Here is a 23,119-nt window from a genome sequence, read left to right as displayed (position 1 = left end):
CATTCTTGAACACGCAGTCAGGTGTCGCGCTTCTATCACGCTACCGGCGACGCCCGCCCCGGCTTAATTTTTTTCCCCACGTTCACGGTGAAACGCATTTTATTTATTTATATATTTTTCTACTCATGTGCGTGAAATGTAGACTGGATGACGTCGCGCGTGCACTCAAGTGTGTGTATGTGTGTGTATGTGGGCGTGGAGTGAAGTGTCAACGTGCGGCGCGAGGAGGAGGAGGAGGAGGAGGAGGAGAAGCCCCGGGAGCCGAGTCCAGTCAGTGGCTAGAGGAGGATACACAACTTCAGCTGCTGGAAATTGTGTGTAATACTGGAGAGTAAAGTTGTGAATGGTCGCTGGTCGACATCTTGTTAGGAGCCGCTGGAGGTGAGTTCAGACCGCTCCCCCACCTCCTCCTGCGCTCCCTTCCTGGATGTGAAGCAAAAGCAGGCGGCGACGTTTTTCCCAACATCAGGACACTTGTGAGTGAGCGCTGCACCTCCATTTCAGGTAAGTTTGTTCGGCGTGTAATGACGAGACAACTTCTGGGAAATGATTTGTGTGGACGGTTAACTGGCGCACACGTCCGTGTTTATGAGCTGTAACGGCCGCCGACCTGGTTTCATCATTTCTGGCGGTTGACGTGAGTTTTTTTTTTTTGGTCGCTAGCTAACAGTTAAAGAAACCGCCAGACCCAGACGGGGATGTTAAATTTTGGCCGCATCGTAAAGCTCTGTGTGGCAGACAGACAGTGCCAGCTAGCTAACGAGGAAGTATGGACCGTGATGATAGCCCGACACGAGTGATTGATATTCAACGGTCCCTCCTGTTATCTAAGCCTTCACGATGTTTCCTCCCCGGGATGATGGAGGCCACCGTGGTCTCACCAGAACATCTCGGTAGAAAAAGCTTCGCGGCATCAACACGTTATTCTCTACACAGCCTTGAGTGCAAGGACACCCGACCTCTGTGGCTGGAGGATGCTGCAGCAGCCCACTTGCATGTCGCCGTGGGGTGTGGTTGGCAAACCGGACAGGCATTCAGGCAGGCAGCCTGTCAGCAGCAGCTCCCTCCAGCAGCACTCTACCCTGTAATCTCCCATTTGACAGCTCATTAGAGAGCTGGCCACATCGCATTAAGCCATCCTCACGAACAGTATCCCTTTACTAAACCAGTCCTCAGTCTGTCATGCATGTTCTCTGTCCAGTTTGCTGTGAGTGTTTATTGGCAGCGGAGGGGTCTGTCTGTCATAACAGCTCTGCTGCTGTATTAGGGGCCCCAGAGGCTCGTAAATCTGCCCCTGTGGACACCCAACATATGTTTCACACTCACTTCTGTTTGATCAGCCCTGCACAGGTCATGCTGCTAAAACTCTGATGCGTGGCATGCACATTTTTTAACTCACTCATCCTAACAAAGGCATATCTCTTATGCAAGTACTGAATCCAATGTACAATCATTATTGTGACAGGAAGACAGTCACTGTCTGTTTATTATTGTAATGTTATTTTTCCATCCTGACCTCTTCCTGTCAATCTTTCCATCATTCATTGTCTGTAATCGTTTATACTTGTGGGGAGCAGGAGGGTGAGTAATGCTGTACAACCTTGACTGGTCGCCAGTTTATCACAGGGCTAACACATCAGCGCCACCAATTAAATGAAAGTATAAAGTTGGCCCAAAAGTCAAAATTCAGTCGTTATCTTCTCACCCCCATGCTGATGGGAAGTCGGGCGAGGTCTCATAGCCCACAAATCATTTCTGAAGCTTCATAGCATGAAACTGATGAAGACTTCAAACAAAAACAAAATGAAAATGGCTCTATACAGCTCGCCCAGTGTAATCTAAGTCTCAAGATCCCAAGATCCCAAATTGATTTAAAAAGACTTTTCTACATCCTCGACATGTGGTCCAGTTTGTGCACCCACTTCTGAAAGAGTGCTTGCTAACGTTTTTAGCTTAGCAGCTACAGTGAAGAGTTTGGCTTTAAATAATGTGTAAATATCATCTTTGCAAATCAATACAGGATCTTGAACTGTATAGACCCATTTTACTTGGTGAAGGAGAATGCTGACACACTGTTTTACTGTGAAGCAGACTACCAGACTTCACCAGATTTTCCATTGGCTTTGGGGTGAATGAATAATGCCCACATTTTCATTTTTTGGGTGAACCCTAAACTGCATGTCTTTGGACTGCTGAAAGAAACTGGAGCACCCAGAGGAAACAGGGGCAGACATGGAGGGAACCTGCAAACTGGACACAGAAAGATCCCCAGCTTGTTGGTGTGCTTGAACCCAGAACCCTCTTGTTTTGAGGCCCTCATTCTACTCTGTTAGGTGTAATGTTAATGAATGCCATTCATTGGGACTCCGCTTTACGTCACAGTCTCCCTTCTTTTTCAACTCGCTCTCCCTTTACTCACCCACCTTTCCTCTAACTTAATTCATGCCACTTATTCCTCATTCATAATCCTATCTCTTCCTCCATGCCTGTGCCTTCCTCAGCGTAATGCTTTGAGTTGCAGGCTGATACCTGGATAATCCCTTGGACTATACTCGCATGTGCAGGCCTCTCTCATTGCATTCATTACAACCCTTTCATGGAGACATGTGAGGGTAGTTCATCCTATATATTCCTAATGCAAAGAGTGGGACAGGTGATTAAGCATCTGGACAAGGGGATCAGCGATATACCGTGGTATGATGTGTTGGCATTTACTTATATAAGGTATTTCATTCTACTGTATTAGTGTGATTAAGAATCTATATTTCAAGTTTATATCAAGCTTCATGTCTGTTGGGGCATAACTTTTGTTAATTTTGAAGAAAGTCTTTCTTAAACTGCAAAACCCTCCTTTTTTCAGTCCCTTAAAGTTCATTGTAACTGATAATAGTGGGAGGAATTGTGTACTTCTGTACACTATGATATTTCCTGAGATGGTTATCATACTGTGAAAATGTCATACGGTTGCAGCCCTCATCTGTACTGCGTATGTTTAAGCCAGGGGTTAAATAGCAACCAGCCAGTATGGACCAATGTGCTGTGTAGTCAGAGAGAGAGAGAGAGGCAAGGTTAATCACATTACTGATTGCACTATCATGTCTTTCCGAGGGAGGAGGGGCTGTCACTGCCAACATACACACAGATGCACCCATGCATGCAAAGAACACACCCATAAAGATACATGCACAGGTCAAAGACACACAATGCCTCCAGCAAAGAATTACAAATTGACACATTTGTGGGTACTATAGATCTAATTCCTGGGTGATAAAAGTAGCAGTAGCATCACTGAGTAGATTGTGTGTGTGTGTGACAGAGACACAGGAAGAGAGAGAGTATTGCTCTGTTTGGGTTGACTAGTCATTGGGGTCAGTAACTCGCAGTCATTCTGTTGGCATAGTTGTTTTTAGGTCATATGCTTCACAAGTGTGGCGCTAGGCTAGGTTACTCAGGCTTTCAATGGGATCTTCTCTACAGTGTCTTTGGAGTATCAGCAGACTGCTGAGTGTGCGTGTGCGGGTGTGTGTGTGAAGAGATGTCTGGAATTTGGCCAGACCTGTTCTGACAGTCTGCACTCTGCTGATGCAGATACGACTACAGTGTATGCATGCTGTGTCTGTATATAAGCTTGTGAGGCATTGAACAAACATGCAGTATAAACAGGAGTACATCTGATGTTTTAACCTATACAGATAATTGAGGAGTCTTTGTTTGAGCTCCCATTTGCAGCTCTTTTATGTATTTATTGGGCCTGCATGTCTCACTGAAGTCTAGTTAATGTTTGATACCATGTGAGTGAGTGTCTGCGTGTGGTCAGTCTAGCTTTGAGGAGGTCCATCTGTAAGTCTGTTATAAGCTTGTGAACATTACAAAGACATTTGTTTACATTCCTACCTCTTTTTTAAACCTACATTGGTTCCTCTGCGAAAAAACAACGCCAACTTTTAAGGTGCATCAACAATCAAGCAAAAAGCTAGCTGGGGACGTTTTTATCACAAATCATTTTAAACTTTTTAAAACTTTTTTCAGATGTTTTATAGTTGCTGTCCTTTTCCTGGTTAGACCAAGTGCAAGAAGATTTGGCTGTTTTTATTTATTTAAATTTGATTGTGTGGCTTTGTTCCTGTTGCAAACAAACAGAAATAGCTCAGGAAACTGCAACCACATGTACCTGAAATGGCAACAGAAATCTTAATGGTGTTGTTGCCAACTCGTAGGTGGATATTTCTTTTTCAAGGGCTTCTTGTTTCAAATGATCAAAACAGTGTCCAGTTGTTAAAGTAGGTCACTTTAGGCACCTGTTTTAAGAATGTTCTTCCTTACTGCTCACTTATTACAAAAGCTATCACAATGAATAAAGCCAACAAACATTCTTCGACTTAAAGACAAAACCCAGGAACACCCACCAACCAGTGTACTGTTGTAACCCTACAGGCCTGCCATTTCACAGAAAGAAGGAGGATTTCCTGAGGCTGTTAGGAAACTATGTATACGTTTGTTACACTTTGTTAAGCCTGTTTAGAAAGGATCAAGGTTTCAAAATGAGCAGGGGTAGCCAGGTACCGGCCTACAGCCTCGATTATGCTGTGCTTTAACTAATATTCTTGTGTTATATTGATGCTGATGGACATGTTTTGTTGCTGACTTTTGCATCGGTTTCTGAAGCAGCAATTAGCTTAATTGTGAAACTCCCCAGCAGCTGCAGAGTTTCTTCATCACTTCTTTCTTGTCGTCACCATCAGGTGATTTAGCTCCATTGTTTCTTTAAGCCTTCTGTCTCAGTTCTACATTCAGTGTATTTAAATCTGCCCTTGAAAGTGCATTTTTGCTGCTGTGTTTTTCAATTTATATAAGTCTTGTGAATAGAATAGAACTTGTGATTGATTTGATGAGTCACAATGATTCTTTTTTTAGCTATGAGCATGGGATTATATTAGCTATAGGTGGGTGATGGCAGAGTCAATGGTGGCTGCCCCTTTTGTCTTATGAAAGGTTGTGTTTAAAATACCAAAACTCTCTAGTGCAATATAAGCAGGGTAACTGTTTAGATTCTGAGTGGATGAAGTGATTTTAAGGTCTATGACCTGTGCTAGCTTTTGTTTGCTTCTGAGAACATTAAAGGTGCTTGTTAGCTCCTTGGTGCACCCATAAAATGTTCCAGTTTCCCCATAAAGTTTCAGCATTAAATTCTGGCTTCCAGCTTGGGAGCACGTGGCACTGGGAGGCTTTGTTGGAACTGGGTGTAGTTGATGGCATACATATGTTTGTGCCTGTACACATGTTTTTCTCAGGGAACATCTGGAGAATGTACTAAATCTTATTTACAAACATTTTTGATTTCTTGCAAGCAAATTTTATCTTTAGACCAGCTCTGATCCAGAATTTGAAACAAACATGTATAAAAAATATTGATATGTTTGATATATCAGACCACTTCAAGTCACATATCTACTGTGGACAAGCATTACATCCAGATGTTGGTAGGATGAGCATCCACGCCTCTTTGCCTTATGAACAAAACCAGTGAAACCATCCTTCACGCCTCCCAGCCATTTCAACGAAGGTACACCTGGTCTCTGATAATGACACAGACGTGCATAAACATGCTTAACAGTGACAGGAATGGAAAGTGCGCAGGAAATGCATTATTGTGTGTGTGTGTGTGTGTGTATATATATATATATATATATATATATATATATATATATATATATATATATATATATATATATATATATATATATATATATATATATACACACACACACACACACACACACACACACACACACACACACACACACACACACACACACACACACACACACACACACACACACACACACACACACACACAGAGCTTTTGGTGCCTGTGTGAATAGATGACAGCTGTATCTGTCTCTAGTTGTCTTGTTTAAGAATCGGACAGTGTGTGCTTGTGTCAGTGCTTTCAGTGTGTGAATGATTCCCCTTTCCCTCTCTCTTTTCCTGTCTGTGTGAATGAGAGTGAGATCTCTGATTGCCTCAGCTCATGCCAGCAAGTGGGGGTTGGAGTTATGAGAGAGGTTGGAGAATGTAAGAGCAGAGGAAGAGAGACGGTTAAAGGTCTTGTAGAGCCATGCATGGGGTTTTTTCTCCACTTTGAACCGCGCTACAATCCCTTCTCATCCTCTCTCTTGGCCTGTTCCCGCTCCATCATTTCTGTCTTTCTTTTTCCTCACCCGTCCCCATCGGTTCCCAACGTTTGACTGTGCGTGCTGCTGTTTAGAAATCCATGTGGAAGAAAACCTCTTTGCCCTCTAGCATCAGCACATTTCTGTCTCTCAGTCAACCCCAGCTCAGAGATTTGAGCAGATATAAAATCCTTTGCATGTACCATGTTGTTTTTCTAACGTGCAACCTTTATACGATGTGATTGTGTGTGTGCTCCATGTCTGTCTCAAATCTACCATGAGACTCCTCCTTCCCATCATCCTTTGCTATGAGAGGAATTGAGTTTTTGAGAGCAAGGGTTGCCTTGGTAACTATTGCAGCCATCTGTGTATGTCGTATGAATGTTTGGTAGTATGCGCAGAAAAAAGATGGAGCCTCTGTGGTCTTAATGCTTCAGCTCCCTCAGCGTTGCATTATTTATTTAATAGTTAGCAGAACGACTAAGGTTACTGGGTTACAATTCATTTCCAGGAAGAGATTAAAGGAGTCCATTTTCAGCTCAGTGAATGTGTGTCACTATAGCAAAACATCTACAACTAAATATCCTAAAAATACACAGGTGTAGCCTGCAGTCATTGCCAAAAAGGAGGGAGGAGTAAACAAATGATTAATTATAACCATTTTGTATTTGCCATTGTTTCTGTGGTTCAACTGGATGCCACCTTTTTTTCAGCTTTTGATAGCTCTGACGCGTTTACACTGAAGCCGAAACTATAAATGGAGTATGTAATCTATATTTGACATGGTATTTATATAAATTATTTAGATTTATATTAATATATTTTGTTGTATATTTTTTAAAAATACCCCAAATTCTCTCAAATCAGATGATCAAATTGTGCTGATTTGCTGCTTTTCTCTGTTCTATGTCATGGCTCTTAGAGCCGCACAAAAAATATAAGCGAAGCCTCATTTTCGTGCCAAGAAAGAAAAGTGGAGACACATCTTGCAATTGTACTGCGCTGATGGATAAAGTGGAAGGATCAAATGACAGTAATCGAGGCAGCTGCTGTCTACATTCACCTTGTCTGAAGAGTCAAGACAAAATCAATGAGATATCTGTTTGAAATAGTTATTTATTTCATGCTGAGAAGGATTAAAGACAAAAAGCAGGCAATAGAAAGGATAGGAAGAAAACTGAATGAAGCAAAGATTTCTAGATTTAATTTTCCAAGGAGACTTCTCTTCAATGTTACTAGCACAGACTCTCAGTGTTCAGGGACCTTTGCAGTAAAGTGATAAAGATATAATGATTTGTGATGATTAGTTTATTGAGTCTCATCCCCTGATCGTCAAATACTGACGCTGTGGGTTGGCAGCTCAGGTTTGACACCAACCCAAAGCATCAGTATTTGACGACCTGTGGGTGAGACTCAATGATGAATCTTTCTACAGAAAGTTACATTTTGATTAAGTGGAGTACCACAGTATGAGGTGGGGACGAATGCTCGGCTTATATGTCCAATGTAAAATACAATAGTCTGAAGCTAATAATGGTAATCAGCAAAAAAAAATCCTGATTTGATTAGGTACTCGTTTGATACAGTAGCAGCGAAAGATTCTTGTTAAGCCATGTTTTATGTGTGTTAGTGGGGTTCATTTTAAGGTTAAGTTTAGTGCAGTAACATTAAAGTGATATTACTGCACTTAAAGAAAGGGGAGGTAGCCTCCTCTGGATCTGATTGTGGACATATGACATGTCTCATATTGATCACAGGCCCCTGAGTTGAATCAAAATCGTATTTGTGGCAGACTTCGTGATATTGTATCGTATCGTTTTGTATCATATCGTCCTAACAATCGATATCATATCATATTCTGATGAAACTGGTATCTAGTATGGTGATGCCAAGACTGCTCTGTATTCTGTGCAGTATAGAGATAGAGATAAATGTTTGAAAGAGATGTGAGAAGCAAGGGACCACAACTCTGGTGGTCATACACATTCTCATGCACTGTGGAGCTTCTAAATACAGCCCAGGGACTAGAATAGGATGAAGATAAATTGCCCAGGTGTATGTGTAAGAGAGGAGAGGGAGACAGAGGAGAGTGTAAATGTTAGGCCCAAAAATAGTCTGTTTTCCCCAGGCTGTGGCATGTCATGTGGCTTGGGCCCAGAATATTGCGCGTATTGTGCGTGTCACGTAACCCAGTTTATAACACTGACTCACCCTTTTTCCCATCTTTCCTTTTTTGTTTAGAAACTCTCAGAAACCTCCAGCAATGATGTAGACCTGCCAACAACATGATGATGATGCTCGCAGGGAGGAGGAGCAGCGACTGACTCTCTCCTCCTTTTCGCCACTCTGTGTCCGTCCTGATTGGGGCGGCCAGAGTGCTATGTCATCAAACACACCTCCTGCGGCCCCGCCCTTTAAGAAGGGAAGGAAGCCGGAGAAGTCGGAGGCGATGACAGAATCGATGCCGGCCACCAACGAGGAGCTGAGGAGCAAACTCATGGATGTTCAGATTGAGCTGCAGCAGGAGCGTGGCAAGGTGAGGAGGAGCGAGAAGAAGAAGTAGATGCCTTGTGTAGAAACCTAAAGATGATGACAGTAGATAGAAAGTCCTCCTTTAAAGAGTTATTTACATATTAAATACTTATTTTTGCTTTTTGCAGCAGTTAAGCTGAAGCAGACACAAAACTCCCTATAAAATACGAGGCTAAGACAGATGCCATAGACATAAAGTGCTTAATAAATAATTTTGAGGAAAAGGTGAGTGGGTCAACTGAAGATTGAAGTAAAGACCCCTCTCCTCTGTTATCTTTGGCAAAGCATAGAGAGAGAGAGTGGTGAGCCTTTCTGATCACAATTTTAAGGACCCAGCTTTCCCACTGTGGAAATTATGATAAGTGTCCCTTTGTGGAGGACGAGAGTATGAGAGAGACCAGGTGAGCCACAAGAGTTCCAGGATGTCCACACCCAACACCACAGATTAATAGGAACAAAAACAAGGATGTGACACTGAAAGACTTTTTACTCAAATGAATACCTCACTTATAGATAAATAAATAAAACAAACTGTACAAACTGTTAGAAAAAAGCGATCAAAAGTCACCATCAAAGTTTTATCATAAAAGATATCTTTTAGTGTAAACATTGTGTGAGAGTGTGTGTGTTGAGGATACATCACTGCCAGGTAGACCTTCAAAAAGAAGAAGAGGAAGGTTAACTGATGCAGGACTACAGTCTGCAGAGTAGTGGTAAGAGGACAAGCAAGTGAGACAGGGGGCAAATGTTTAAAAAGTGGAAGGTCTCGCACTGAGTTGAGACCTGTTTCATCAATTTTCAGCAGCAAACTAAGCAAGGTCAAATACACCCTACAACCCTATGTACACAATTATAATGGAACATATCTTACTGGGACCACTGCATTGAAAACGTCTGCAATGTGGCATGTGGCCTAAGAATAACAGCAGCTGTTCATAGTATCCACAATGCAAGTATGACATTGATAATTATTGTGAGACAATTATACAGATGTATCAAAATAAATTTGCCTTTTTTTCTGTCATTTGAAATTCATAATTTCACAATTCAGCTGGGCAGACATACAGGAATTGCATGCAAGGAAAATATATTTTGGGTTGAACATCTTCATGCTGGCACAGACACCATAACTGTTCTCCATTTGAGTGTCTACTGCTCCCTGTTGGGAAATAAAGCACCACTTGATAGCTGTTCATCCATTTTGTCATCACTGTGTGGCACACGAATACACTGGCGGTCTGTGATGTGTGATGGTGACTGGTTGTTTTCAATTTTTATGCAACTCTAATGGCAAACTGTATCGCTCTCCCAGGTATGTAAGCTCCGCGAGCGGCTCCAGGAGCAGCGGAAGGCTCGGGAGCTCGAGCAGCACAAACACGCCGTAGCGCTCACTGACCTGCGTGCCAAACTCCACGAAGAAAAGCTACGCGAGATAGCGGCAGTCCGAGAGGGCTTGGCACGGCAGCATGATGTCGAGCTGGCCCGCGCCATCAAAATCCGGGATGCTGAGGTGCAGAGGCTCCAGGGGCTTGTAAACGCACTGAGAGATGGAGCTGCTGACAAGCTAAAAAATGCTCTTCTCGGAGAGGCTCGGGAGGAGGCCAGGAGAGCTTTTGATGGGGAGAGGCTAAAGCTGCAGCAGGAGGTAGGTTGTAGCATGTGTGGAGGTGCCGTTCATGCAGTATTAATTCTTGTTTCCAGCATATATTGTGAAAAAAATATCTCAACAAAATAGAGCTCAGTCTTATGTGTTGCAAAATTTTGGTTCTCATTGTATGCCCCTCACTGTATTTAAAGCATACATTGGCTTCATCTGGAAGTCTGAGTGACTTACTGAATGTTGCAGATTGGATATTTTCTGATGGAAATGTATATTCTTAGATGAAGACAAACAGTTTAATGTGGAAAATTGGCATTCTGAAACCATTAAATGAGTGCACATGTGTATGTGTGCTCGTCAGTGCCGAGTGTTGATGTGGGGCTGTGTAAACCTTTTTTATATTTGCTGTTGAAAAACAGGAAGCAGGGTGGAAAAGCCTGTTGCCAAGCCATTGTTCCATTGCAGCCTTTCCAGACAAACAGGGCATCTATCATTGCAACAGTCTAATGGGATAGGACATGTGTTTACATATGAGTGTCACTCTCTCTGTTGTTTTAGGTTTGTGTGTATTGATATTATAGTGTATGTGTGTGGTCATGTAGATCCAGGAGCAGAAGATGGCCAGGAAGCAGGCTGAGGAGGCCCTTACAAATGCTCAGCAGGCAGATAAAGCCAAAGCAGCAGATCTCCGCACAGCCTACCAGCAGCACCAGGATGAGGTGCATCGAATTAAACGGGACTGTGAGAGAGACATCCGCCGACTGGTGAGACCACATGCTGCTGGAAAGATATACACCACAGACACTACATACTATATGTCTTATCAAAAATGACATGGCCACTAGCTAAGTCTCTTGATAGTGACCTTCAACAATTATGTTGACAGCATGGTGCTGGTGACCCCAGTGTTTCCCAGATTAATTTATTGAACTTATTTAACCTTTGTTTGACTTGGAGCTCTAGTTAAAGCAATTCAATTACTTCATGAAATTGCCCAGATCGTCCTGATATAAAATAAAATAGGTTTTTAAATTCAATACCTAAACATCAATCACTAAAAAAGTGTTCTGTCTTGTCCATAACAATGAGCTAACCCTAACTGAATTGCAAAATATGGAGCTGTAATATATGCAATAAAAAGACAGATATGTTTTATTATTCCTGATAGGTTAGCTTTCAAATCCAACAGCTGTTACTTTTATAACCATTGTTCCAACCACATTTGAATATCACCAGGAATCCCTCACACATGACATCTGTTTTTCTGCTTCTGAAGTTCCAGCTCAGGGTTTATCTCACTGTTGTATGGAGGTTACAGGCTAATTGCTCCACTGTCTATCTCACCATATGGTGCTTATCTGCAAAAATAAAAGTCTGTTTTTCTGCCGAAGTTACTCATTAACCTGATTACATACAGTAGGGTTACAGTAGCAGGCATTGTTGTCTGCAAAGGAATGTTTGAACAGGGAGACTTTATGATATTTATGACAAAATACGGAGGGGAAGTAGAAGTGGCAATGTCTGTCAGAAGACAATTGTGTACATGCAGAGTAAGAACAAAGCTTCATAAATTAATCAAAGCTGAAAGAGTATTTTAAAGCTAAAACGCTGTCATTTTTTTGGGCACCAGAGCGAACAGCTTGTTGGACTGAAGGTGCTGACAGTGTTAGGTTGAAAGTTAAAAGTTGCATCACACTATCCTAAAAAAGATGAACAGCATACTTCATGTAACCAAATACCCACATATTGGTGGTTAATTGGGTGAAATAAACAGATCAAGCTTTATTTTTGTGGCATGTCATAAACATTTTATTTTCCACAACATGATCGCACACATGTTTGTATTATCTATTGTGAAGATTTTTCAGTAATATTAATGTAGAATGTAAATAGGATTTAATGGAAAACTATTCCTCTCCATCCCTGTTATAGATGGATGAGTTGAAGGCGAAGGACCGGGTGGTGGGCGCCCTGGAGAGGGAGCTGGGGCTGCAGGCGGGTTATACCCAGAAGCTGCAGCTTCAGAAGGAAGCCCTGGATGAGCAGCTGGGCCACGTACGAGAGGCTGAGAGACACAACCATGGCAGCCCTAAGAGAGAGGTGGTGCCTGGGCTGGGGGACAACTCAGACCTGCTCAACAACCAGGTATACACCGATACAGAAAGAGATGTAGACGCATGCATCTGCATATGTACATGGATGCATTAATACACCAAAATACAGACTACGTAATTGTAACAGCATGAACATGATTTGAACATGACATTACAAGAAAAAAAATGTCATATTGTAGATCACTTAAAGCCACACCTACATCTCATACAGCCACACCTACATCTCATACTTTCATAAGAAGCATGTTGATAGACTGTTTATATTATACATACAGATTCACAGTTACTTTGTGAGATGGCATCTCAACCTTCATCCCTCCACTTCCTCTTTTCCATCCACCTCCATTACCTACCTGCCTGCCTGCATGTGCTCCCTTTTTATTTAGAGTTTGTTTTCCTCCTCTCCTCTCCCCCCTACTCCACAGGAGTTGGAGGAGCGTGACTTGAGGAGGTTCCAGTTGAAGATTGCAGAGCTCCACTCGGTCATCAGGAAACTGGAGGACAGAAATGCACTGCTGGCTGATGAGAGGAATGAATTAGTGAGGAACACACATGCAGAAGTATATACATGCAATGATTATAGGCATGCAAAAACAGACACCCGTATAGTTATGCTCGCGAGAACATGTATACACACATAGATGCTTATGAGAGGTGTGTTAAAACATTTTTCTAATTATTTTTTTTTATATATAAGACCTCTAGCTTTTGATCCTTTCCCTGTTGCTCAGTTTGGAAATTATGTGTCACTAGAAGTCAAGACTTAAGAATAGTGTTTCCCCTCCCTGTTTCCTTCCTCTGTCCAGTTGAAGCGGGTGCGAGAGGCAGAGAGCCAGATGAAGCCCATATTTGAGAAGAACAAGCGGCTGTCCAAGAAAAATGATGACCTCCTGCAAACGCTGCAACGAATGGAGGAGAAACTGAAGAACCTGAGCCGAGAGAACGCCGAGATGGTGAGATGTTTTACCACTTTTCTTTAGTTTCTCTCTGTTCTCAAGATAAAGATTAATTTAAAATGTTGAAATACTAGAAAATGGTAGATATTTAATCAATGGTGGATGTGTTAAGAAAAAAAACATTGCTGAGAATTTAATTAGAAAGGAAACAGGACCTCTACAGGCTGTATGAGAAAAAGCATGGTATTTTCCGTACAACAATAAATGAGATTCTCACTCTCTCTTTGTCTTCCTCCCTCAGAAGGAGAAAGCCTCCTCCTCTCGGCCCTCCTTACCACAACAACCCATTCAGTCCCAGCTGAAGCGGCCAATCTCCCTGACGGACCTGAGCCACGCCCACGAAGAACAGGAAGTGGAGTTCCTCAAGCTGCAGATTTCTGAGCAACGTGGCATCATTGATGAGCTCACGCAGGTCAGGATTTTACTCAACCCACCAGGCTCTGATCAGTCTCCTCTAATAGGTTTAAATTTACAAAAAGTGTTTTTATAACATATGAGTAATAAGTGTTTCTTTAATTAGTGCTGGCATCCCACACTGTCTGGAAAGTACTCAAAGATTTGATTCTAAAGATTCTAAAATGGGAGGAATGGGCTGGAAGATTTTTATCCCATCAGATGTTCTTTATGTAACATTTAACCATTTTCTTGTTAATAAATGATCAGGATTTTATTTTGACATTTTTCAAATGTGATACTTGATGATGTAGTTTGATTTTTCAGATAAGTACTTCACTGGATATGCAAAGATATTCCTGTCTATCGAACATGTTTCATACATCACAATATATATCAGTGTGATTTATGATATGTTCTCAAATTAAAACTGTTTATGTAATCCTATATAGGATTACATAAACAGTTTTAATTTGAGATCTACTGGATTATTGAAGTTAGTTATATATTTTCAGATGAAGTGGTTGTTGTTGATTGAATGTTTTTTGGTTTTAGAACCAAAGCAGAGAGAGTCTGATTTATTCATCTTCACTCGTCTTTTCCCTCCCACCCTATTTTCTGTATGTTTCCATCACAGCCCGGCTCATCAATCATCCACAGGAAATTTCCTCATTATATAGAGCATCAACCCACACACGTTATTCCTATAATTATTTTGTTTTCTGTCCATCGTTACCACTTCGTCTTGATCTTCACTGCACTTGGGTTTTCATTTTCTTGAATTCCTACTGACCTTGAATTTTGTAGAAACAGACGATATCGAACACTTCTGCTTCATGAAACATTATATTCTGACGACAGTTAATGTTTTGGCTGAACTGTGTGACCCTCTGCAGCTAAAAGAATGATGTCTAAATCAGATGTGAAGCTGGTCGTGCCAGAGGTTTGAGATATAGATCTGCTGTGTGTTTGTTTCTAGGAACGTGACCGATTGGTGTTGAGCAAAAAGAGGAGGAAACCTCTCAAGCTGTCTAAAGTAAGTGTCCATGAGTGATTTATAAACGCTGTTAATCCAGCGATGTGTAACTAAGCAGCTACCCAATCTGTGGTTGACTGATCCTTGAGCACTTTTTTTCATTTGGGTGTGTCTCTCTCTGCTTAATTGGGCTCGGGAGACAGCAATGACAGTATCCCTCACAGCTGGGAGCATCATGCAGCTCTTGCATGAAAGTGCGAGTAGAAAATATTTTTGTCTTTTTGTCATTGTTGTTTTACTTATTTTGTGTATTTAGTATTATTGTAGAGCCATGAATACATTTCAAGCTTGATTTGTTTGTGTCTTTGTTTTTCTTTGTTTCATTGTGTGTGAGTAAAGAGATGAAGGGATGACGATAGCTGATTGCCGAGATACGTGTGCATTTGAGTGTGCATGTTTGGGCTCATTCATCAGGGGATATTTGATGTTGCTAGGAGGAGGAGCTTTTGGATGCATATCAGATCCCACCTCTTCTGCAGGAACCAGTTTGTCACCTTGGAGTAGTGGATTCAGGTTTGGGCACGGCGGCTCAGCTCTTGGATGTTCACATGACAATTTTTCTCTCTTTTTCTGAATTTAAGGCAGAAGCTGAATACATGAACTTGGAGACAAAAAACACAAAGGCAGGCTTTTTGGATTTTCTGTAGGAGTAGATTGAATGTAACCAGTGGCCTTGTTGTCTGCTTTTCGATTTTGTGTGGCAGTACTGAAGGCCTGCAGAACGCTGCATACATCAGCTAGTGTGGCAGATGAGATGATAGATGTATATAGTTTTTATAGTTTAGCGTTGGTGTTTTTGTTGTTGTAGCAACATGACGGAGTACCTCCTCCTTATCCTCTACTTCTCTGCCTTCATTTGCCTCTGCGCCCTAGTCTGCCTCTACTTTTCTGGTTGCCAAGAGATGACTTATAAACATGACGGTAAGGACTCTGTGGGGTATGGAAAAGTTAATAGCAAGAAAGAAGTAAACTAACATGCAGAGACTTGATCTGATTTGCTTTTCCGGAGATAAGACATAATGAATGAATGTTGGTAAGTAAAGGAAGCAGTTTTTGAAGAAACAGGCAGACGTGAGGTGAATTTAAGAGCTTTATTCAAAAGAGCTTGTGGATGGATGTTGGATTTGTGGGCTTTCTATACATATATGTTATGGTTTGGAGTTTATTTAAATTTTGCATATCCTCTTTTCTTCTCCCTGTTTGCAGAGGCATGTTGTGGAGACATATTTTGGATTTGATGAGGAGTCGATAGACTCTGAGACCTCCTCTCTGACCTCCTATAACACTGACCTCACTGACCGCACACCTGCAACTCCAGAGGAGGATTTGGAAGAGGTAAAGAAATCCTTTGTCTATATTGGAGGAAATAATTTAAACTATAATGTATTTTATAGTTTTATCACCTGAAAGATGTGCTGCATAAATATTGCGATGACTGACAGGAAAGAAAGGAGACTTGACGTTAAAATGATTTCCAGAATAAGAGACAGACTAACAAATGATTTCAGCTTAATGTGTGTGTTGGACCCTGTCCCTCTTTAGTAAATCTTTAATATCTTTCATTTATATATTTTTTTTCATAAAGAGTATTACCCGTGAAGAGTCAGAGCTTCGGTTCCGTCAATTGACCAGAGAGTACCAGGCTCTCCAGCGTGCCTATGCCCTTCTCCAAGAGCAGACAGGGGGCTCTATGGATGCTGAGAGGGAAGCCAGGGTTTGTAACACCTTCTGTCTCTTTTCCTCTTAACCTGTCGTCCAGCAGCTCCGAAACAATTCTTACAAATTCATGTAAAGTTTAGATGCAGTAGAGTTTATGATTTGCAAAGTTTTTCTCATGGCTAATCTTTGCTTCCACAGACACGTGAACAGCTGCAGGCGGAGCTTAACGGCTGCCAGGCCAAGATCTTGGACCTGGAGAAGGCCCTGGCCGAGAGGGGGCAGGTAACAAAGACGAGGAATGGTGACAGGAGCTCACTGGTCCTGCTCTCACTGGCCCTCCTGCATGTCTGTCTGGCCGCTCTGCTCCTGGGCTGGCGCTATGCCGACCAGGTCTGCCGCAGAATCCTGTGATGTCACTTCCTGCATGTGTGATGTCACAGCTCTGTGCCTGCATGCTCTGCCTCACCCTCTATCCTCCCTGCTGTCGGGTCTGTTTCTTATTGGGCCTTATAGTGCTGTCGAGCACAGATGTCAATAGATTGATATACAAGAACCTAATCCAGTAATTTCTCACATTTTCCTAGTCTGAAAATATGTTTACTTTAATTGTAGTTTATTTAATATGTATGGGAGTTATCCCAAAATCATTTCATTATGTGAACTGAGTCGGTTTTGTCAAAACTAAGGAGACCTAAAGAAATGCTGACATGGAGCACCTTTATTATTACCTACACTGAATATCTCAAACACAAATGATTATGATGGATAAATGTCACTACTCTTATTTTCTTCATTTGTTGTTAAGTTTTTCCTTTGTCACTGCATGTTTTCTCCATGTTGCCTGTTCCACCGTGGCGTGATCCTTCTGTTATTTTGATTTCCTGCTCTGCTGATTTCCTGCTCTGTTCCTCCTGTTAATGTGAACTCATGATGGTTGTGAATGCAGCTCCCTTGCCTGTTATCTCAGGGTTGGTCTTTATTTCTCTGGATCAATAAACTGCTACTGCCACTCTGTGCCTGTCTGTGTGTGTCTATGGTACATTTGCATGTCATTTCATTTGGAAATACAGTAGGTTGTCACTGCATGTTGTGTTTTGAGTTGACCTGCTTGTGTTTCTGAAGGCTTTGTTCATTTCACCCTGTTGTCAGGGATCCTTTACTGTTCCTGGCAGTGTCATTTCTTGCTGATGTTGTGTTTGGTTGTTATGGCAGGATTCAAAGTGGGTGGAGGAGAAGCAGTACTTGCTCAGGACCAACCAGGAACTTCACGAGAAGGTACACTGAATAAGCCTATACTCACTTTAAATGCATCACTTGATCAGAAACATACTTAAGATACTATAAAATTACAGATTGAATGCCAAAACAATACTTTTTTAATGCCCAACGTTTTATTTTTTGTCATTTAACAAAAGAACCAAACATTTAAACACTTGCCAAGAACTTGGTTCAATAAGATGTATAAGATACAATCTTAAATGAGGAAATTGTGCTCTAAATCAGGAAGAGTCCGATCAAGGAAATATGCACAACATTAAAATGTCCATTAAAATGTTAGAAATTAAGAATATGTAATCAAAAAATATATAAACACGGATTAAAAGGGACCGTTCACGTCAATATTTAACATGCTAACACATTTTCCATCTACCTTTGGTACTTTTTCTCCATCTAGATTGTTTTAGAGATGTCTGCCTTCTCGACATGTGGTTAGCTTACTTAGCTGACTAACTTTACAGCTCAGCAAAGGAACACTGCTGCACTGTCAGGAGCATGAGCCACTTGTCCTTGAGCAGATTCACATTTCCTTCTGCATGGTGATAAAGTCGGGGTGTGTGAGTCAGTGGCAAAAAAAACAGTTCCCTACAGGAAACTGCTCACAACAAGGTCTGTGGATCATCTTGAGTATCCGGGTCAAGATTTCTGTAAAGAGACATAAAAGTATTTTTTTATGGTGCTTTGAGCACCACAAGCTGAGTGCCATCTAGTTCCATAATATTCCAGAGTAGGCATATGTCTCTTCAGCCGATATCTCCCAAACTCTGCAACTCCCACTAAAACAATCTGGATGGATAAATAGCACTACAGGTGAAAAATATGTGATTTGAACAAAGTTGGTGCTGGTTTTAAATCTTCAAGAAGTTTTTACCATATCTTTAAAGCATAGTTATCCAATCCATCACATCCAATAATATGAGTTAGTCATAATTTGTACATTTGATTAGTTTTTAAACTATTATGTCAAAGTTTATTTGGAAAATTTAGCTATCTGAAAATAATTATGACGACTACAAGAATTTAATCATCCTAAGTATTCATAATGCATTCAAAAACGTGCCCTACCATATTACTTAACAAGGGTGTGTGTGTGTATGTCTGTAGATGTGTGTGCTGCAGCAAAATGAGTCGCGGCTGCAGGCTGAAGTTCAGGACGCTCGGGATCAGAATGAGCTGCTGGAATTCAGGGTGCTGGAACTGGAAGTAAGAGACTGTAACAACGTCAAAATGTCACCAGGAGGCGACAACAACAATCTCAGTTCCAGACGCAAGACCTACATACAGTGACTCCCCAGACAGACAGACAGACAGACAAACATATATACTGTTCACATATACACACTTGAGTCCTCCTCTATAGCATCTGTGTTCTGCATGGCAGCTGTGTGCATAGCCCCTCGTCTGAACTGGAATATTTTTTTTAATGAACCAATGTTGTTTTAAGATGAATATAATTTCTTGTTGAATAAAAATGTATTTAAGTTCACCATTCAACCCCATCTTTGTTCATTTTGTCTCTCATTTGTGCATGCATGTCCTGTGTTTTGTTTACATATTCCATATGATAAAAGCTTATGTCCACGGATAAACAAGGAAGTATTTACAGTGTAGTCTAATTAGTGATTTTTATTGTTTATCTGCACAGTATTTTGTATTAAAGCTAGAAATCTAGAGATTTTAGGTCATTAACCTAGAGGTTTCAAAGGTGTGTATCATTAACAATATAAAGTTTATCACCCATCACTTCTTTCAGTTGTTACTGCATCCAGTTATCTTTTTATTGACAGTTGTGGGTTAGCATCTGTTCCAGCATGTGTTTTCAAACTCCCTCTTGGTTTGGTTTGGTTTCCCATTTAAATCTATGGGTTCCCATCTCCCTCATGTGGCAGATCCTGACCACGTTTTCAGTGTTATGTAAGTAAATCCCTCATTCACTCCCTTTTCATTCTCATTTACATTCTGTGTCTCACATTGCACCACCGCCAATGTTACGGTGAACTATTACACAACGGTAGGACTTGATTAGTTTGTCTGACCTTGTGATGTGTATGTGAACATTAACACAGTGTGTACTCACTATAGGAGAGGGAGCGCAGATCTCCTGCTCTCAATCTGCACATGTCTGCATTCCCTGAGAACAGCAGCAGTGCCCTGCAGAGCTACTGCCGTCAGGAGGGAGTCAAGGTGCTAACACATTTACACAGACTCATAGTATTTTCCCTTAAGACTACACACAATCAATATGATGTCTGATGGTTTTGACCTATGTGCAGGATGTAATTATTCCTGAGCTGATGAAGAAACTGGACATCCTGGGGGATAATGGGGTGAGTTAAAACACACTGTTGGATTAAAATAAGATCCAGTGTCTATTTTTAGGAGTTATAATTTCTGATGGCTCTTTTGTATTTTCTGTAGAATCTCAGAAATGAGGAGCAGGTCGCTGTGATCCAGGCAGGGACGGTAATCTCACTGTGTGAAAAGGTGAGTAAGGCTTCTTGAAGAGGTTGGGTTTTTACTGACACACAGTGGACACTAATGGCCATAACACTTTATTGATTCCAAATGCAGGCACTATATTTGCAATAAGTAAGAATTGTCCATCTTTTAAGTTCACAGTCGAAACAAATACAGGCAAATACTCACCAGAGTAACTGCTGACTGCATGCATGACTGTAGCTACTGTTACCTTGTTAGCCGTGCAGCTAGTTGGACAACTGGGGGAGTATAGGTGTTTACACCGCAAGCACAGGAGCTTTGAACTGCTGGGAAAGAGAAGTTTTCAATACATGCATGTGGACATCTTCAACATAACATCAAGCCTTTTACTTCCTCACATTCTGCAAATTATTATTTTTTTCTTATGTTTTCGTCTTAGATATTGAACATATAAATTGATATGGATGACAATGATACTGTTATTTCAACTTCTGAGAAAGCATTGATCACTCATGTTGCCTGTTTTGTCCCAATCCTGCCTGTACAGTGGTTGAAACAGATAGATAGCACAGAAGCTGCCCTCACACAGAAGATGATTGACCTGGAAAATGACAAGGTGAAACATCCATTTACCATTAGCGAACAACATCTTTAAATATATTGGATGAATGTTAAAGTGGTACCATGCAAATATACTTGACTTTCATACACAAATCAAGCTATGTATCATCTTGTTTTTTCTGCTGTTGTAATGTGAAAAAGATGCTAAATGTCGAAGTCATGGTTTTCCTGAATCTATGGAATATAATCTGCCAGTCAGTTGCGCAACTCTGCCCTGTATCTATATATTATCACATCTTGTTGCAGGAGCTGTTCAGTAAGCAGAAGGGATTCCTCGAGGAGGAGCTGGACTACAGGAAGCAGGCCTTGGACCAGGCCTACATGGTACGGAGCCTGGAGCACTATGACCTGTCCCTTTATACAAAAGTTGGCCTGTCAAATAGACAAAATCCACTCATTATGTTAACTACAACATTAACCAAGGTTGTGTACAAGGCATTAAGTGATTCAGGAATGCAGCGGTGCAACATTGTCATTCCAGCATGACACATAAACATTTGGAACCCCATTAAACATCATGAATACGACATGCTCCATGAAGGTAAAATCTGTCACATCGTGTTGGGATACTGCATCTTTTACCACTCAAGTCTAAATTTTGTGAACATTGTGAGCCACTGAATTGGCCGAGGTATTTGGGTTCATGTTTATTGGCCCAATGCACTTTTATATTCTGAGAAGGTCAATCACTCATTTATTTTGAATAGTAGAAAGTATAAAGATAGAAAGCCTTTATGAATACCCTGTTTTACATGGTCCAAATGAACAAATAGAAAAGCTGAGGAATAATTCTAGACAGAATAAGTTAATAAGATTTTAATGTTAGACTGTGGATGATAAGAATGAAATGAAACATTCTCCCCCCTCACTGACTTTAATAGGCTGTACCCAGAAGACAGAGGTTAACACTTAGGTCACTCTGCATACAATTATAACCATTTTATATGGTCAGTTTTGGTGTTGGTTTGTGTTTTTTGGTCCCACTTTATATTGTGTTGGTGAGCGCTTGATTTTTACATGGTAATTTTGCTGGAATTCATCTGTATAAGATTGAGAATAATAACACGTTTTGTGTTGTTTGTTAAAGTTACCATGACAAAATCAAGCTTGAATCACCCCAGTCTAAAGTGGAACAGTGTTCCCCATATCTGCCATGGTCACAGTAGTGTGTGTATGTGTGTGTTTGTGTGTATATGTTTATCTGTTTTTTTGTGCCTCCATGTTTGTGCTTGTGCATGCCTGTATGTGTTTCTGCATGTGCATGTGCACGTCCGTGTGTGTGTGTCTGTGTATGTGTGTTTGTGTACCTGTATGTGTGTATGTGGCTGGCTGTGCAGAGGATCGAGGAGCTGGAGGCCACGCTGTATAGCGCTCTGCAGCAGGAGCAGCCGGCATGCCAGGCGGTGGCCGAGTCGCTGACAGACAGGCAGAGGGAGGAGCTGAGGCTAGCCGTGGACAAGCTGCGGCGTCAGATTCTCCGGCAGAGCCGGCAGTTTGACAGTCAGATCTTACAGGAGCGCATGGAGCTCCTACAGCAGGCCCAGCAGGTAAGGCTTAAAACAAATCAAGTCAGGTTACTGAGTCCTGCCCTCCCTCAATCTGAGCCCTGGTCCCTGTCTGAACCGTCTGAACCCACCAGACCTCTGGTGCTATGAAAAAGATGCAGTATCCCTTTGTGTGCAATCTCTAACTCTACCTGTAAGTGCACATGTATCAGTGAAAGAGTGAATAGATGAGGCAGAGTGGCTTTGCGGCTGTGTGTGAGTGTGTGTATCATTGTGATCTGAATACCCCCCCACTCCTTCAGTATCCCTCCACTCCGCAGCCCTCACAGTAGTTTTACACCCATGGCTCGTACAGTACATGTTATTCATTGAGTACATCAACAACCACGGCACCTTCAACTTCATTTGTACTGTAACTTACCAACATTGTTTTTTCTAATTTCTAACCACACTTAGTCACTAAAAACCCATTTTAATGCTGCTAATAACATATACTAATTACATGTTTTTATGCAGTAGTTTTATTAATCCTTGAGCAATAAGCGATCTGTAATGCCTCGTCCATTTAATATGTAATGAAAAGCGAAAAATTCTGCATCTCTACTCACTCAAAAGAGCAGTTTAACTGTTTCCTCTTCCCAACAGTTTGGTTTTAGTTTCTTCTCAGTCCCCTGGCTGACTCAACAGTCTAGTAATTAAGAAGTGAACAGCTTCTTTTTATGACCTAAATGATCAGGCTTTGTCCTTTTTATGACCCTGAATATGCTTAAAGATACTACAGCTGGATAAAAGACTTTCTGCACGCAGCAACAC

The 23,119-nt window shown here is 41.4% G+C and overlaps 1 protein-coding gene across 1 annotated transcript in view; it reads left to right on the top strand.

The window, feature by feature from the left end:
* Positions 1-23,119, top strand: part of jakmip1 (janus kinase and microtubule interacting protein 1) — a 36,604-nt gene continuing 13,485 nt past the window's right edge. Inside the window, exons 1-20 of the mRNA XM_030396437.1 lie at positions 1-504; positions 8,415-8,709; positions 10,018-10,350; positions 10,908-11,069; positions 12,238-12,450; positions 12,845-12,958; positions 13,226-13,372; positions 13,617-13,787; positions 14,748-14,804; positions 16,011-16,139; positions 16,390-16,518; positions 16,662-16,745; positions 17,676-17,738; positions 18,846-18,944; positions 19,824-19,925; positions 20,015-20,068; positions 20,160-20,225; positions 20,728-20,796; positions 21,048-21,125; positions 22,139-22,348. Coding sequence (XP_030252297.1) covers positions 8,554-8,709; positions 10,018-10,350; positions 10,908-11,069; positions 12,238-12,450; positions 12,845-12,958; positions 13,226-13,372; positions 13,617-13,787; positions 14,748-14,804; positions 16,011-16,139; positions 16,390-16,518; positions 16,662-16,745; positions 17,676-17,738; positions 18,846-18,944; positions 19,824-19,925; positions 20,015-20,068; positions 20,160-20,225; positions 20,728-20,796; positions 21,048-21,125; positions 22,139-22,348 — 2,436 coding nt within the window. The 5' untranslated portion in view covers positions 1-504; positions 8,415-8,553. The remainder of the gene's footprint in view (positions 505-8,414; positions 8,710-10,017; positions 10,351-10,907; positions 11,070-12,237; positions 12,451-12,844; positions 12,959-13,225; positions 13,373-13,616; positions 13,788-14,747; positions 14,805-16,010; positions 16,140-16,389; positions 16,519-16,661; positions 16,746-17,675; positions 17,739-18,845; positions 18,945-19,823; positions 19,926-20,014; positions 20,069-20,159; positions 20,226-20,727; positions 20,797-21,047; positions 21,126-22,138; positions 22,349-23,119) is intronic.

Source organism: Sparus aurata, chromosome 18 (genome assembly GCF_900880675.1).
Source record: "Sparus aurata chromosome 18, fSpaAur1.1, whole genome shotgun sequence".
Taxonomy (NCBI): domain Eukaryota; kingdom Metazoa; phylum Chordata; class Actinopteri; order Spariformes; family Sparidae; genus Sparus; species Sparus aurata.
The sequence above is the reverse complement of the archived record's forward strand: the minus strand, read 5'-3'. Positions and strand labels throughout refer to the sequence as shown.